Source organism: Mastacembelus armatus, chromosome 6 (genome assembly GCF_900324485.2).
Source record: "Mastacembelus armatus chromosome 6, fMasArm1.2, whole genome shotgun sequence".
In the NCBI taxonomy this organism is placed as follows: Eukaryota; Metazoa; Chordata; class Actinopteri; order Synbranchiformes; family Mastacembelidae; genus Mastacembelus; species Mastacembelus armatus.
Genome location: NC_046638.1, coordinates 14,638,065 through 14,652,732, shown reverse-complemented (window position 1 = coordinate 14,652,732; position 14,668 = coordinate 14,638,065). Strand labels below are relative to the sequence as shown.

Below are 14,668 nucleotides of genomic sequence, written 5' to 3'. Positions count from 1 at the left end.
ATCTGAACCTTCACCCTAACCAGTTACCTCTTTAGGATTACATGGTACTTTCCATCACGCACTAACCAAAGAAATGAATAGTTACCTTGGGTATGAGCACACCCTTACCTGGAAGAAGTGGTTTACATTTGGCACAAAATGCTGTGCGTTGGTTAAGCATTGTTGTAAATGACTGTGTAAACTGAAGTCTTGGACAATTAAGCAACTTCTATTGCTTCAAGCTAATTGTGACCCATCAGTACATTTAAACTGAACATTAAGGATTTGCATAAAACATAATAGCATGTGACGACCGCAGAAAAGGGCTATGGTAAAACAAACAACAAAAAAAGTATTATATGAAAGTATATATGAGCAGCTGTTGTGGAACGACGAGGACTTTCCTATCAAAACAACATGTTTTAAAGCTACTTGAAATTCAGTTGCTTAAATTTTAGGTTCACGGGCTTACATGGGTAATAGACCCATTTAATCATTTAACAGTGAAGAAGCAGTTCAAAGTAATGAACCTACACCTTTAAGCATAAATTGTGTCTTTCATTGTTATCAAGGACATGAATTAACTGTACTGCTTAACTGCAACTGCAGTACTGTGAAGTTGGTCAAATATACTGGTTGTTTAAAGGGGCACGCCTCAGATTTTACACAGGAATTCCTCTTTGCACTTCACTCAAGGTGTACTGCTCAACTTGTGAAAACACTCATAAAATGACCTCTGTGGCTCTGAAAGAGCTTTTCCAAGCTGAGAAAATCAGCCTGATGGTGATGTCATGGTGATACCATCAAAGGCAAAACCAAGGTCGACTGGATGGAGAAGTTGACACAATATTGTATTTTAACAAAGTTAACATTTTGCTTTTGTTCTGTTTTTTATATATTCCTTAACCTTAATCACGTGGTTATTACTGTAACAATGACAGCAAAGCCTTAGCCTTAGTCTTCACAATATAGTAATATTTAATTCCAGCCAATGTTTTCCTAACCTTAAACAACGTCTTTTTTACCCAAACTATGATTTTTCTCTAAAACTAACCAAATTATTTTTGTTCCTTGAAAAACCATAGCCCTAGCTTTGTCCCATTACAGAAGAGATTTATATTTAGCTATGTTCACGGCATGTCTCCAGGGATGGCAGTGGGTCTACTATTTTAGTCCAGCATAAAACATTTCAGCAAGTGACTGCCATGAAATTTGGGAGTGATATCCTTGTTGTCCAGATGATAAATCCTTATGACTTTTGTTATCCCGAGACTTCTCCATTGAGGCCACAAGCAAGCTTTTACTAATCCTGTGAAATATCTCAGTTTGGATGGATTGGCATAAAATGTGGTACAAACATTTGTGGCTCCCTAATAATGAATCCCTTTGGTTATCATCTGATTTCCAGTGCTAATGTTAATTACAGTAGCAAATGTTCGCACGCTAACGTTTTGACTATTTATCTGATACGATCATGTTAGAATTGTCATTGTGAAAATGTGAGAATATTGTGAATTACATTTTGTCATTACTACACAGATTAAAATCAAAAGTCTTGTTACAACCAGAAACCAACGAAACAGAGTTCCAACATGTGAAATTCAACTGGAAGTATGAACCTCTTTCCTTAGGTATCACTTCTACCCTTATTTTGTCTTAGGGGTATATCATAATTATGCTGTTTGCAACTTACATCCTAAGTGAAAACCCTCTCTGGAGATTAGCCATTAGTTATTGATTACATAAGTAGAAATAAACTGTATCTTCATGCAAAGTGATGTACATTTAGAGATTTAAACAATAAAAACATATGTCACATTATAAAATGTAATTAAATAAATACATTTTTAGGCAATAAATATTTTCAGGCTAAAAAATAATTTCTGAGCTTTTGAAAAAAAAAAACAAGGTGTTGAAGGACATTTCATAAATAATTCTTTACAAGGTGGAACAGTTCATTTCCTGGCCTAGAACAGTCCAAAATGATTTTTGGTTGACCCTGCAATGTGAAATTATGCATGTAAGACTTAATAGTTCCTGTAATGAGTCGTGTTTGACTGTTCACTGAACCTGCCTTATTACATAGCCCTGGGCTCTTCCTGCTTGGTTAAGGTCAAATATAAGACCAACCCTTCCAATAAATCCTCATTCTTACACTTTACACTACAGAATGGCTCTGTCAGCTTGACACTCACTGACTGACTTGTGTTCGATAAGTCTGCTGTGAAGGGGAAAATAGATCTTTTACAGATCTAGCAATTTCTTTACTGGCTTACTTTCTTGACTATCTTAGTGGTTATAATCTTCTTAAAATACATTAAAGGCCATTCTGCCATTATAAATGGAGTTACCAGTAGCCAGTGACGGTATTCAGCTGGCTGCATACAGACCCAGAGCGCCACTGTCAGTACCCAATGAAAATGGGAAGGCAGCACCAGGAGCATTTGATGAGTCTGGTTACTATCAGTGTTATGGTGATGGGAGCAGCGTAGCATCCCGAGGATCTGAGGCTCTGACTGGGTACGAGACTCTTGATGCACCGCCACACTATGACTTCTATGCCAACACAGAAGCGTGGGGTCGACGGAGGCACTTCAGACCTTCTTTGTACCAGCTGCGGGCTAACCCTGAGGTGAGGATTTGCTGCTCTTTATCAGCTTGTGTTATGTGTGACTGAGAAATATTAGCTTATGGTACACATACTGGACAAGATGAAAGCTGATTTATGAAACTAACACAGAAAAAGCATATCACAGGACTTTTTGCTTGTCCGTATATTAACTTTAAAATTAGATGGTCATTTTGTGGTGGCCATGAACTTTATTTATTATCGTCATGAAAAACATTTCTTGAAATGCCATGAAAAACTCAGTACTTCTCTAAAATCTAAAACTGGAGAATTAAAATGAGGATTTTATGCTTTACAAATAAAACTGACTTAATTTGACCTGAACTGATTAGGATGAATCCAGACCTCCAATATATGAGGAGACAGGTGGACAGATGGAAAGAGGAGACACCTCTGAGGAAGATGAAGATGAACTAAAGGAGCCACCGCCTGAGCCAACTCGCTTTGGCTGGGTACAGGGAGTCATGGTATGTACTGTGGATTTTGTCATGCATAAAGATTAACCAGCTGCAACTTAATTTTATTCCATAAATGAAAAGGCCTCAGAAAAAACATGTAGGTTATCATCACTGCCCCATGAAACTCAAATTTTGCATAGTTTGAACACTTGGACTGTATTTTTTATTTTATTTTTTTACATACTAATTAACTAACATTTTTTGTATCATCCTAGAAATATCTGATTTTATTGTCCTAAACACTGACACTAATATTGTATAAAATCCATGTAGGCTACAGGAAAATTGTAAGAAAAACAGTATGTATATCAGCCTACACATTTCAAACAAATAGTGCACAACAGAATTTGCAGGCCATGGAAAATTAAATATATTGATATGTTTGGTCTTATTATTTTTATTTTCTTGTTATTTAGCAGCATTTGAAACTGGTAAACTGCATTGTTCAGAGCATAGAGAGGTAACTACAGTAATGTCTTAGTATTTATGGTATCCTCGTGGTTTTAGAAACCGCCAGCACCAATACAGACTTTATAGCAAAGCCATATAAAGGTGATTATGGGTTAATTATGATGAAATTTCTACTAGTATCGACATGTTATATAAACTGTTTTTATAAAGCCATATAACGTCTTTTCCTGGTACCAGAAGAACTAAGCTTTATAGTGCAACTAGTGGTAAAAAAGACAGGTCCCACCCATTACACTGTAATCTGATGTTTCAAAGCTTAAAGTGAGTAATTCAAGAAAACCTCTTTATTCTGCTTTCATTTTGGTCAGTAACTGTAGGTAATTCCAATACAGCAAGCTAAAATGGTAAATCTGTTTGTAGATCCGCTGCATGTTAAATATCTGGGGTGTGATCTTGTACCTGAGGCTGCCTTGGATTACGGCTCAAGCTGGCATAGGTATGTCCAACAAAAAGTTTAGTAAGCAAAGGTTTTCAATTAAAGCCTCAGTCATAATTGCTGTCATGATTTTACTTAATCTTTATGTCTCTATGTCAGGTATGACCTGGGTGATTATCCTGTTATCCTCTTGTATAACTGGGATCACTGGTCTCTCTACTTCAGCCATTGCTACCAACGGCAAAGTCAAAGGAGGTCTGTTCATCCAACAAAACAGCCTGCTTGCAGTGTAAATGAAGAACATAGTCATTCATACATATTGCACCTTGAATGTACATGCATGTATACACAATTGTAATTCGAAAGTAATTTATAGACATGTATTATATCATTTACTTTAAATATGGCACCCTCGAGGGATTTTGCTAAACATGAATGCACCAAACAGTATTTCTGATTCCTTTGTATGATTACTGACTCCTAACATGATGACCACATTTCCCACAATCCGTCTGTTACTACTCTCTCACCCATTTCCCCCCTCTTGTCTTCAGGTGGGACCTATTTCCTGATCAGTCGTAGTCTGGGTCCAGAGCTGGGTGGCTCCATCGGCCTGATCTTTGCCTTTGCCAATGCCGTGGCTGTGGCTATGCACACTGTGGGCTTTGCTGAGACTGTCGCAGACCTTATGCGTGTGAGTAGGAGGTCTGGATTACCATTCACAGACATATACAGCAAACAGTAAATGTTTATTGTCTTTAACCCTCCTTAAATTTCTTCTTCAGGAAAACGGAGCTGTCATGGTAGATCGCACCAATGACATTCGCATCATCGGCATCATCACTGTAACATGTCTGTTAGGCATCTCAATGGCTGGCATGGCCTGGGAATCCAAGGTTAGCTCAATCAAACATGTGACACTATGATAAACTCTAGTCAGAAGCTAGCATTGACAGTGTAAAGTAAGCACTCACCCGCTGCTCATTTCCTGTTTGAGCTCAGCTTTTGTTAGAGGTCATGGCACTGTACATTCAGGTAACTACCATTTCTATGCAATACATGCTGCAACTTCCATTGAATTAGGGAGACTGACCAGAGACTGCACCAGAGACACCACTGAGCATTTATTTATTTACTGTCCAGCTGCTTGGCATACAGTATTGAGGATATGGATGCCTTTTTGAGCCAACAGAGTTGCTTTTCCAAGAGGTGTTCTACCAATTCCTCTTGTTGAATAGATCTTGTTTATTTTGTCATTTTTGATACCAATTACTAAACAGTTCAAAGGGTGGGGAGACAGAAGGGATAGGGAGAGAAAGTAGATAGAGAAGAAAGAAAAAGAGACAATAGACAACAACTGCAGTGGTGCATATACAATTTTAAAAATAATAATGCTTATGCTATGTCAGCAGTACAATATGAGACATTACTATTGTCACTGATAACACTGAAATTAGCATTTATGAAACTTTAAGCCTTATACCACCATAGTGATATTGTGCTACCTCAGCAAGACAAGTTCACTGAAATGAACATGAAGCCAAAAATATGTGTACTGCATTGAGAGGGTCTGGCCTTATGCTGACACTGTTTCCTGCCTGTTTCCTTGTCAAAAAAGCACTGAAAAGAAGGAAGCCCTTCCTCCCAGTGCAGCTGCCCCAGTGGAACAAGTATTCCAAAATGGGAAAGGGTGGCAGAAAAATAAATCCTCACTTCACCTCAGCATCCTGTCACCTCAGCATCCTGTCCAGCCAAGGAGAGGGCAAACTGCTGATTCCACATTAAATAGTGATAAGCCAGGTGGAACTGGGCAGCCCTTCATTACACACAGGCCCTGCCACAGAGTGATGTTAAACAGGGGTACAAGCAAATAGGAATCACTCCAAGGCCAGTGTTCTTTGTTGTGCATCAGACAGTGCTGTATGAATGAGCAGAAAAAGGTGAAAGGCTTTTATAACTCAAGTCCTGCAATCAGCAGCATATCTATACATCCATAGTACATATCATATATTACATTTTTTTTAGCGTTGTAAGTGACAAGCATAGATGGGACAAACAATGACGTGGTAAAAACAAGTGTGCATTAGAGGTAACTGTCATCTGATGGAAAAGAAAAAAAATATTTTGAAGAAAAAATTCCACTGTGCTTTGTCCAAGCTTTCCTTCTTACTGAGTCAGGGAGAGGAACCCTCCCAGCTGGCATGCCTGTGATCCACATCCATGTGCTCAGTGTATGTCCTGCCTTCCACAGGCCCAGATTCTTTTCTTTGTGGTCATCATGGTGTCATTTGCCAGTTACATTGTTGGAACAATTATCCCTGCTACACCAGAGAAAGAATCCAAGGGTTTCTTTAGCTACAAAGGTGAGTATTCAGTCACCACTCACATGATGAGATGAGATGCCTATGCATTCATCAGTTACTTGTTTTCATTTCAGCAACAATCTTCATAAAAATTACAGAAATTTCAGAGACATAGCAACATGTGAATAAGACCTTTTTAAAGCTAGTGAGTCCCTGTCAGAGCTCTGAAGTAAACAGAATATTACACCTTCAACAGCGGGTATCTTTGCTGCCAATTTTGTGCCCGGCTGGCGGGGGAAAGAGGGCAGCTTTTTTGGCATGTTCTCCATTTTCTTCCCCTCGGCCACAGGCATCCTGGCAGGAGCCAACATCTCTGGAGATCTGAAGGTTTGTCAGTCGGCATCTTGCTGTCTACCTAATGGTCTTATGTTAAATTCTTACTCAGAAAATATTATGCATTGTTCTGCCTGCAAACGAACGCATAATTGTTTCTTAAAATATCTGTGGCAACTGATTACTTAGTTCAAAAAGTCAATATGTTGATGCCTAATCTCATTCCCCAGAATCCAACAGTGGCCATCCCCCGAGGTACATTGATGGCTATATTCTGGACCACCGTATCCTACCTCATCATTTCTGCTACCATTGGTACTGTATGTCCATGCAACCTAATAAATCTTAACATAGACTGCATTCTTCCCATGCAGTAAATTGGCCATTGAATCACCCTTTTAATATAATGGCTATTTTGATATACATCCTTCTTAATATAGGTGTGGGGCAAACCATGCAGGGTGGTACCAGACAGACTACACTCTACAAACCCCACAATGCTGCCAGAATAGAGCCTCCCAGGCCGAGTTAAAATGGACTAATTTCCATTGACTTCGGGGTTGAATAATAGTGTATGTAGACATGTAAATATGTATTAAATAAATACTCTAAATATGTATTGTCTTCCTCACAGGATCCTGTGTGGTACGGGATGCTTCTGGCATTTTAAATGACACCCTGTCTTCCTCTTCGTCCAGCGAGGGTTGTATTGGTACAGCTTGTCAATATGGATGGGACTTTAGCGAGTGTATCAAGAATGGCACATGCGCCTATGGCATCAGTAACTATTATCAGGTCAACAAAAGCACACACACTCAAGACTCAAAATGACTGAAACGCATCTTTACACATGTCTCTGTCACTCCACATATATGTAAAATTACCCACATTGCCATCAGTCTAATATATGGTGAAGCCAAAGATTGAGCTTCACAGGTTGGCCATGTACACAAAGGTTGGTTGCTTTACCTCCTGAGCCACAGCTGCCCACAATGGTGTCAGCCTTTTTTCCTGTCATATGAAGACTGAAGCTGCAAATGAGATGGCATGTTACATGGATTCTGGGCAATGCAGTCTTCCACTTTTAGAAAAAGCAAAGCAGTTTCCTGCTGTTACCACTTGAGGGAACCAAAGCATGACCATCCTTCTGCTTGGTCTGCAATCTGCTTTCAGATTGAAGGATGAGCAATATACGAGCCAACTCTAATGTCATATTTGGTTCAGTTTCACTCTGTCTAAATCAGTTACATTATCATTAGTTTACCATGTACACAAATAAACATTTTCTTCTTTGTTGAAAGAGATGAGCTTAACCAGTAAACCGACCATTTCTGTCTGCAGTCCATGAGCATGGTGTCAGCCTTTGCCCCTCTTATTACTGCTGGTATATTTGGAGCCACTCTATCCTCTGCTCTGGCCTGCCTGGTGTCAGCTCCCAAAGTCTTCCAGGTACACAATACTTCAACACTTTCTTTACAGCTGTATAAAGACAAACTTCTCTTTCATATTTGCTATTTGCTCTCATTTGTCTCTGCATTGATTTTTTTCCTCATAGTGTCTGTGTAAGGACAGACTCTACCCTCTGATTGGCTTCTTTGGCAAAAGTTACGGCAAGAATGATGAACCACTCAGAGGCTACCTACTGACGTACATCATTGCTGCCTGCTTTATTCTCATTGGTGAGGCTTTAAAGAGAATATCTGATTACCATAGTTGGCCAGTAGGAATTTTACCATTTATTTCCTGATAGACTAGTTTTTGCAACCTAGAAAATGTATAAGCCCTCTATTTTGATTGAAGGTAGCATATAGAGGATAGAATTGTAGACTATTAATACTCTGAAGTGCTATTGCAGCTACTTAAATACAGCCCATTAAAAGTATCCACAATGAGAGGTTTGTCACAAAAATACTAGGATTATAAGTTTAAAGCAAATGGGAACCACAGTACTCTGTCTTCCACCAGCTGAGTTGAACACCATCGCTCCCATCATCTCCAACTTCTTCCTGTGCTCATACTGCCTCATCAACTTCAGCTGCTTCCATGCCTCAATCACCAATTCCCCAGGTAGAAAATCAGAGATTATATATGAGTAGGTTGATGATCATACATGTGTTCATCTTCTTTGCAGACATTTGTGTGTACTGTTTACTCATGTGTGTGTTTCTGCAGGATGGCGTCCGTCCTTCAGGTTCTACAGTAAGTGGCTGTCGTTGCTGTGCGCTGTGTGTTGTGTGGTGATCATGTTCCTGCTTACCTGGTGGGCAGCCCTCATTGCCTTTGGTGTTGTCCTGTTCCTTCTGGGATACACACTCTACAAGAAGCCTGGTAAACATACAGTCTGGTGTCACACAGCATACAGCTGTCAACACATACAGCACCCTTTTAACCTCCCTGCTCTGCTTTGTATTTAGAGGTGAACTGGGGCTCATCAGTGCAGGCGAGTTCCTACAACATTGCTTTAAACCAGTGTGTAGGCCTCAACAACGTGGAGGACCATGTGAAGAACTACAGGTCAATCACAGCATGATCACATCTGCAGTTTGTCTGCTCTGGATTAGATGTAATGACAAATATGACCACTTTTAACTGCTGATGAGCAACCAGAGCCTTTAGGTCAAACAATTTAGAACACTGAACAACAAATTTACTCATAAAACAGTTTAAACTAATATCTGCATCATCCACCAAAAATAATGTACAGATCTGATGCTCAAGCACAAACAGTATTGTCATTCCAAGGATCAATTATGAATTATTACTATGAATTACTTAGACACTGAATTATCTGTGCAATTACATTGGCCAGAGAATGAAGGTTTTTGTAGAATACTTCATGAACCCTGGTGAATTCTTTGTTATGTTGCAGAGTTGTGTCCATATGCTGCCCAAACTGCTCAACATCACTCTGACTGTGCTTCTCTTTTAGACCACAGTGTCTGGTGTTAACAGGTTCTCCCAGCAGTCGTCCAGCTCTGGTGGACCTTGTCAACTGTTTAACCAAGAACCTCAGTCTCATGATGTGTGGGAATGTGGTCACTGTGAGTGTAACTCAACTTTACTATCACATCTTCTGGCACAGTATTACCTGGAAAACATCAAATCATAAGGTTGATTTTTGAATCAGTAAAACACAAAGCCAAACACATGTTTAAATATTGGTTTTTTTCCACATATTCCAGCTCTCAGAGGATTCTTAATGGGACAATTCTTTTGGTTGGACAAGTAATTTCTTTTTTGTCCCCATATTTCTCAGGGTGGCCCCTCCGAATCAGCAGTGGAGAACGCATGCAGTGAAAGTCATGTTAAGTGGCTGAACCAACGGAAGGTTAAGTCGTTCTATAGAGGAGTGGTGGCTGCAGAGCTACGATCAGGAGTTAACATGTTGCTGCAGGTGAACATTATATCCCATCTATTATTTTCTACTGAACCTTATCTATCAGAAGGCAGCTAACTTTTGGGTAAACCCCGCTTTAGTTCAGCTTTAGTTCACAGTGTCATGGAGTTCAATTAATATGGTAATTAGGCCAAACATGCTAGACAGCAGGTTTTATTAATTATTATAGATCAAAACAAATAAAAGAACCGCATCCTGTTTTATCCTGTGAGGGAAAAACTGAATCACCATTAACATGCAGGAGGAACAGAAATATTTACACATACAGTACCGACTCGCAAGACTCCTTTTCTTCATCTCATGTTGTTGTCTGTCCACCAGGGGGCGGGTTTGGGCCGTATCAAGCCAAATGTTCTGCTGGCAGGTTTTAAGAAAGACTGGCGCAGTGACACACCTCAGGCTACACATAGCTACATTGGAATACTGCAGTGAGTACAGTCGAAATTTATTCACAGCACTGTGGGCCAGTGTCCAACATTCAGTATTAAAACAATGACAGAAAAAAGTTTAGTAAAAATGCCACCACAGGCAGCACAAAGAATGTGTGTATGTGTTCATGTACCTGTGTATTGTATATATGTGTTTCAGTGATGCATTTGACCTACACTATGGTGTGTGTGTGCTGAGACTGAAGGAGGGACTGGATGTCTCTCATCCATCACAGGGACATGGTGAGAAGCTTCATTGACATTAGTGTAGAGTTTACTGAGAGTAGATTCATCCGACATCATCAATAAAAATCTGCCGCTACAATATCCATGTCAGTTTGTTTGGAGTTAAAAAGAGGCATGGTGGGAAGTGCAGTACACATTTATTTATCATCATTAAAATGACCAACTACAAGTAAATCCATAATCCATATGTGTTCCTGTTTTATTTTTTCAGTTAATCCAGGCTTTGAAGGAGGACGTGAGAGTATAAGTACCATCTCTGCCACTTCCCACATTCGGACAAGCACTACATGTATGTATATGTGTAATAATGTTTTTATATTATCAAATTGTAAATAAAATAAAATAAAAATAACTTTTCTATCCATATAAAATTGTTTGCAGCTTCTGTCTCCATTGATGCAGAGCTTCAACCTGGTACAGTGTTTCAGAAAAAACAAGGAAAGAAGACCATAGATGTATACTGGTTGTTTGATGATGGAGGTCAGATTATATTACCATCCATTATTCACCTCCTTCTTTTCATGTCAAGAATATCACCCATCAGTGTGTGTGTGTGTGTGTGTGTGTGTGTGTGTATGCTTCACCAGGTCTGACCCTACTGCTACCCTACCTGCTGACTCGCAGGAAGCGCTGGGCCAGATGTAAGGTCCGAGTATTTGTGGGAGGAGAAAAAGACAAGAAGGAGGAGCAGAAAGCAGAGTAAGCATTACGATTACACTCCAAAAATGTGTTTTGATCCTTCTGCCACATTTGCCAAAAAAGTGTCATAATGAAGTAACTGAATTTAATGAAAAGGAAACATACATCTAGTGGTGAGATTGCAGAATGTAACTGCTGAGCACCCCTCACACCTCACCTCCTGTTTCCAGGCACAGGATATATTGGATATAATGGAGGATATAGTGGCTGTCACTTTTAAAACAAAACTTGATTCCCTGTCTAGAGCCAGTGTTTGGTTTGTCCATTCTGGGCTATTGTAGATACATGGCGGTACAACATGGCTACCTCCATGAAAGGAGACCTGCTTCTTATGTAGATTTAAAATGCTCATTCTAAGATATAAAAAAATCCAACAGTTGGGGTTTTCCTGTGATTACACACTAATGACATACAACATATTTATGAATACTATATTCAATACCTGACGTTTGGCCTAGTTGGGACAGCGGAAATAAGCTGTAAACACAACAGTGACATAATGTATTATCAGCTGACAAAGGTGATATAGCTAATATCTTAGCAAGCTGTTGCCTGAATATATCTACACATTCAGTACATACAACATCAGCAGTTATTTAGAGTAATGTTTCTGTACATCTGATGAATATTAAAATTAATTAAAGCCGCTTTCAGTGCTAAATAAGCCATTTTAGTAAACAATAACAGCATGAACAGTAACCATCACAACTGCAGTAAAGTGAATGTAGCTCATACCTACAGCCAGGGCTGGACTGGCCATCTAGCAGACCGGGCACTTTCCCGCTGGGCCGACATACTTTTTGGGCCGGGCCGAAACATCTTCATACCATATTTGTCTGATGCCCCCCTGTGGCCGACACAGCATGTAGTGGGCCGGTCTGGGCCAAAATGCCAGGACCGATTTTTTTGTCCCAGTCCAGCCCTGCCTACAGCTGTGCCTTTCCAGCTCTGACAATTGAAAATATATGCTGTGCCAAATCAGTTTCTTACACCAGATTTACATTCTTGTTTTCAGTGTATTGGCGCTGATCAAGAAGTTCCGTCTTGGTTTCCATGATGTTGAAGTGGTTACTGACCTCTACCAGAACCCACAGCCTATGAAGTAAGGCTTAAAAATTTTCTATATGAAATGAAAGCTCACCACAACAACAGAATTTTGGGGGCACACACACACACACACACGCACACTATATACCGTGTACATGTATGTGTGTTGGTTTGTGATAACTGAACAGACACTTTGGGTAAAGAGAGGGCTCTAGCAGTTTAATCAGACACATTGTATCTGCTTTGATTTGAGGATAAGGTAGATATTAACTTAGAGAGCATAAATGTCTTCTGTTATCCACCCAAATAAAGAAATGCCTTAAATGTTGTGTGTCTTACCAGCGTTCATCAGTTTGAGAACATGTTGGGTCGCTTCAGACCTAATTCAAACTCAAAGCAGGACTCTGACTGTGCACCATCAGAAGAGGAGCAGGAGCCGTGGATGATATCTGAACATGATTTAGAGAGGAACAAGGCCAAGGTCTGATTGATACAGAAACATAATAATATAACATAATACACAAGCTGAAATAATGTCTTTACCTTATGTTTTACCAGCCACAGGCTTAGGAAGAAGAAATAATCCAAAAACATTTCATATATATCTTTTCTTCTTTTCTTTTCTATGGAATTTAGTCTTTCCGCCACATCCGTCTGAATGAGGTTCTGCAGGACTACTCCAGAGATGCTGCTCTGATTGTTGTGTGAGTATAGCAGTGCTTCTTGTTAGATCATGAGAATGCTACTCTAAGGAAAGGCAAGACAATGCAAAAAGTAACCTTGTAATTAGAGGCCCACTGATTAGCTGATTTATTGGGCCGATTTTTATATCCATGGGCAGACTAGTGTTGTTGCAGTTGTAATTCGTCAGATACATAAAAACAATGTAGAAAAAAAAGTGGATAGTGATGGATTTAATGTTGGATTTGCTGTAATAATAAACGCAACAATAAAATATAAGCAAACAACCAGGTTCAGGTGGAAAAGTAGCAGCATTATCTGACTGCATTGCCCACAGCAACACCATATTCAATCAGAATAATGTTATAAAAGTTATTATTAGTAGTTGAACACACACTGATTGACTCATTACATCTGGTATACTTAACGTATGTCTCCTCACAGCACAATGCCAGTGGGGAGGAAAGGGGTGTGCCCCACTACTCTCTATATGGCATGGTTGGACATCCTGTCACGTGATCTGAGACCTCCAGTCCTATTAGTCAGAGGAAACCAGGAAAACGTTCTCACCTTCTACTGCCAGTGAAATGTCTCCATGAATCCAGTGCACTTATCCTAACATATTTATCTTGACTATTGATGATCATAGTAATAATAATAATAATCCTGTAAGTAATGTATGATTCCTGTCAATGTAATGTAATTCAGTGACGAATGTATTGCCATTGTTGATTGTAAAGAGAATAATTTAGAATTTCTGACATTCTATACTTGTGTGCATGTAAAACATTTTGCTTAAAAAAATGAAAGCCTGGTCATAACACAAAAAAGGTGACTGCTAAACAGTGTGCAGCATATTATGTAACAAGGCCGTGTGTGTGTGTGTGTGTGTGTGTGTGTGTGTGCTACATGTTTACCAAATGTAAAATCAGCAGCAGTCACCTCGTCATCTCACTCCACCTGCCCCAGCTCTACTTTTAATCATTAATCTGTATACCGATACTTTTCAACATATTTAATGGTCAGTTGGTAAAGACAATTTTGTGTATATATAGGTCTGTCTAGAGTTTTTCTTGGCTAATAATTTATATTTTTAGAAAATACAGAATAAACAAACTTGATTCTGTTTCTTGTTTCTTTCTATGTATGGTCTCAGACAGCAGGATCTACTCTAGGTAGCATACAGTAGTGTCAGCACTTATCAGCACCACAGGTGTTTTCCTCTAACAGACAACTCTCATATGAGGACAAGCATTTAACAATTTCAGTAGAATATTGTTTCAAATCTGACTCTACAGAAGTAAATCTAAGTAAATCAGTGTGTATAATCACTATAAATAGGGTGCATGTGCATGCAATTTAGACTTAAAGCAGTGAGTATGATCCACTGGATCACCCTGTTAATTTCATCTGCCTAACCATGCTGATGGTAGTTAGTTTTCTGTGCATGCAAATACACTCAAATATCCATACCCTGTGTTTTGAGACTACTGGACAACTCCTGCGATAATTTGCAATTTAGTTTACAGATGATGTAACAAGACTGATGCAACTTCAGTACATGAAGTTTTGTTGTCAGAGAAAAGAGTCAAAAAGAAAAGATCTCTCACTCTGAACTCGT

The 14,668-nt window shown here is 39.3% G+C and overlaps 1 protein-coding gene across 1 annotated transcript; it reads left to right on the top strand.

The window, feature by feature from the left end:
* The first annotated feature begins 2,142 nt into the window (after positions 1-2,142).
* On the top strand, positions 2,143-14,173 carry slc12a3 (solute carrier family 12 member 3). Its single transcript, XM_026311381.1, has 26 exons — positions 2,143-2,611; positions 2,941-3,075; positions 3,898-3,973; positions 4,073-4,168; positions 4,468-4,607; positions 4,699-4,809; positions 6,165-6,276; positions 6,473-6,603; positions 6,780-6,864; positions 7,184-7,344; positions 7,891-7,998; positions 8,105-8,228; positions 8,515-8,616; positions 8,722-8,877; positions 8,964-9,063; positions 9,479-9,590; positions 9,806-9,943; positions 10,268-10,374; positions 10,535-10,617; positions 10,832-10,909; positions 11,002-11,100; positions 11,208-11,319; positions 12,335-12,421; positions 12,709-12,847; positions 13,003-13,070; positions 13,492-14,173. Exons 1-26 carry the CDS (start codon positions 2,321-2,323, stop codon positions 13,631-13,633), a joined length of 3,093 nt encoding a protein of 1,030 aa, XP_026167166.1. The 5' UTR covers positions 2,143-2,320; the 3' UTR covers positions 13,634-14,173.
* Positions 14,174-14,668: the final 495 nt, after the last annotated feature.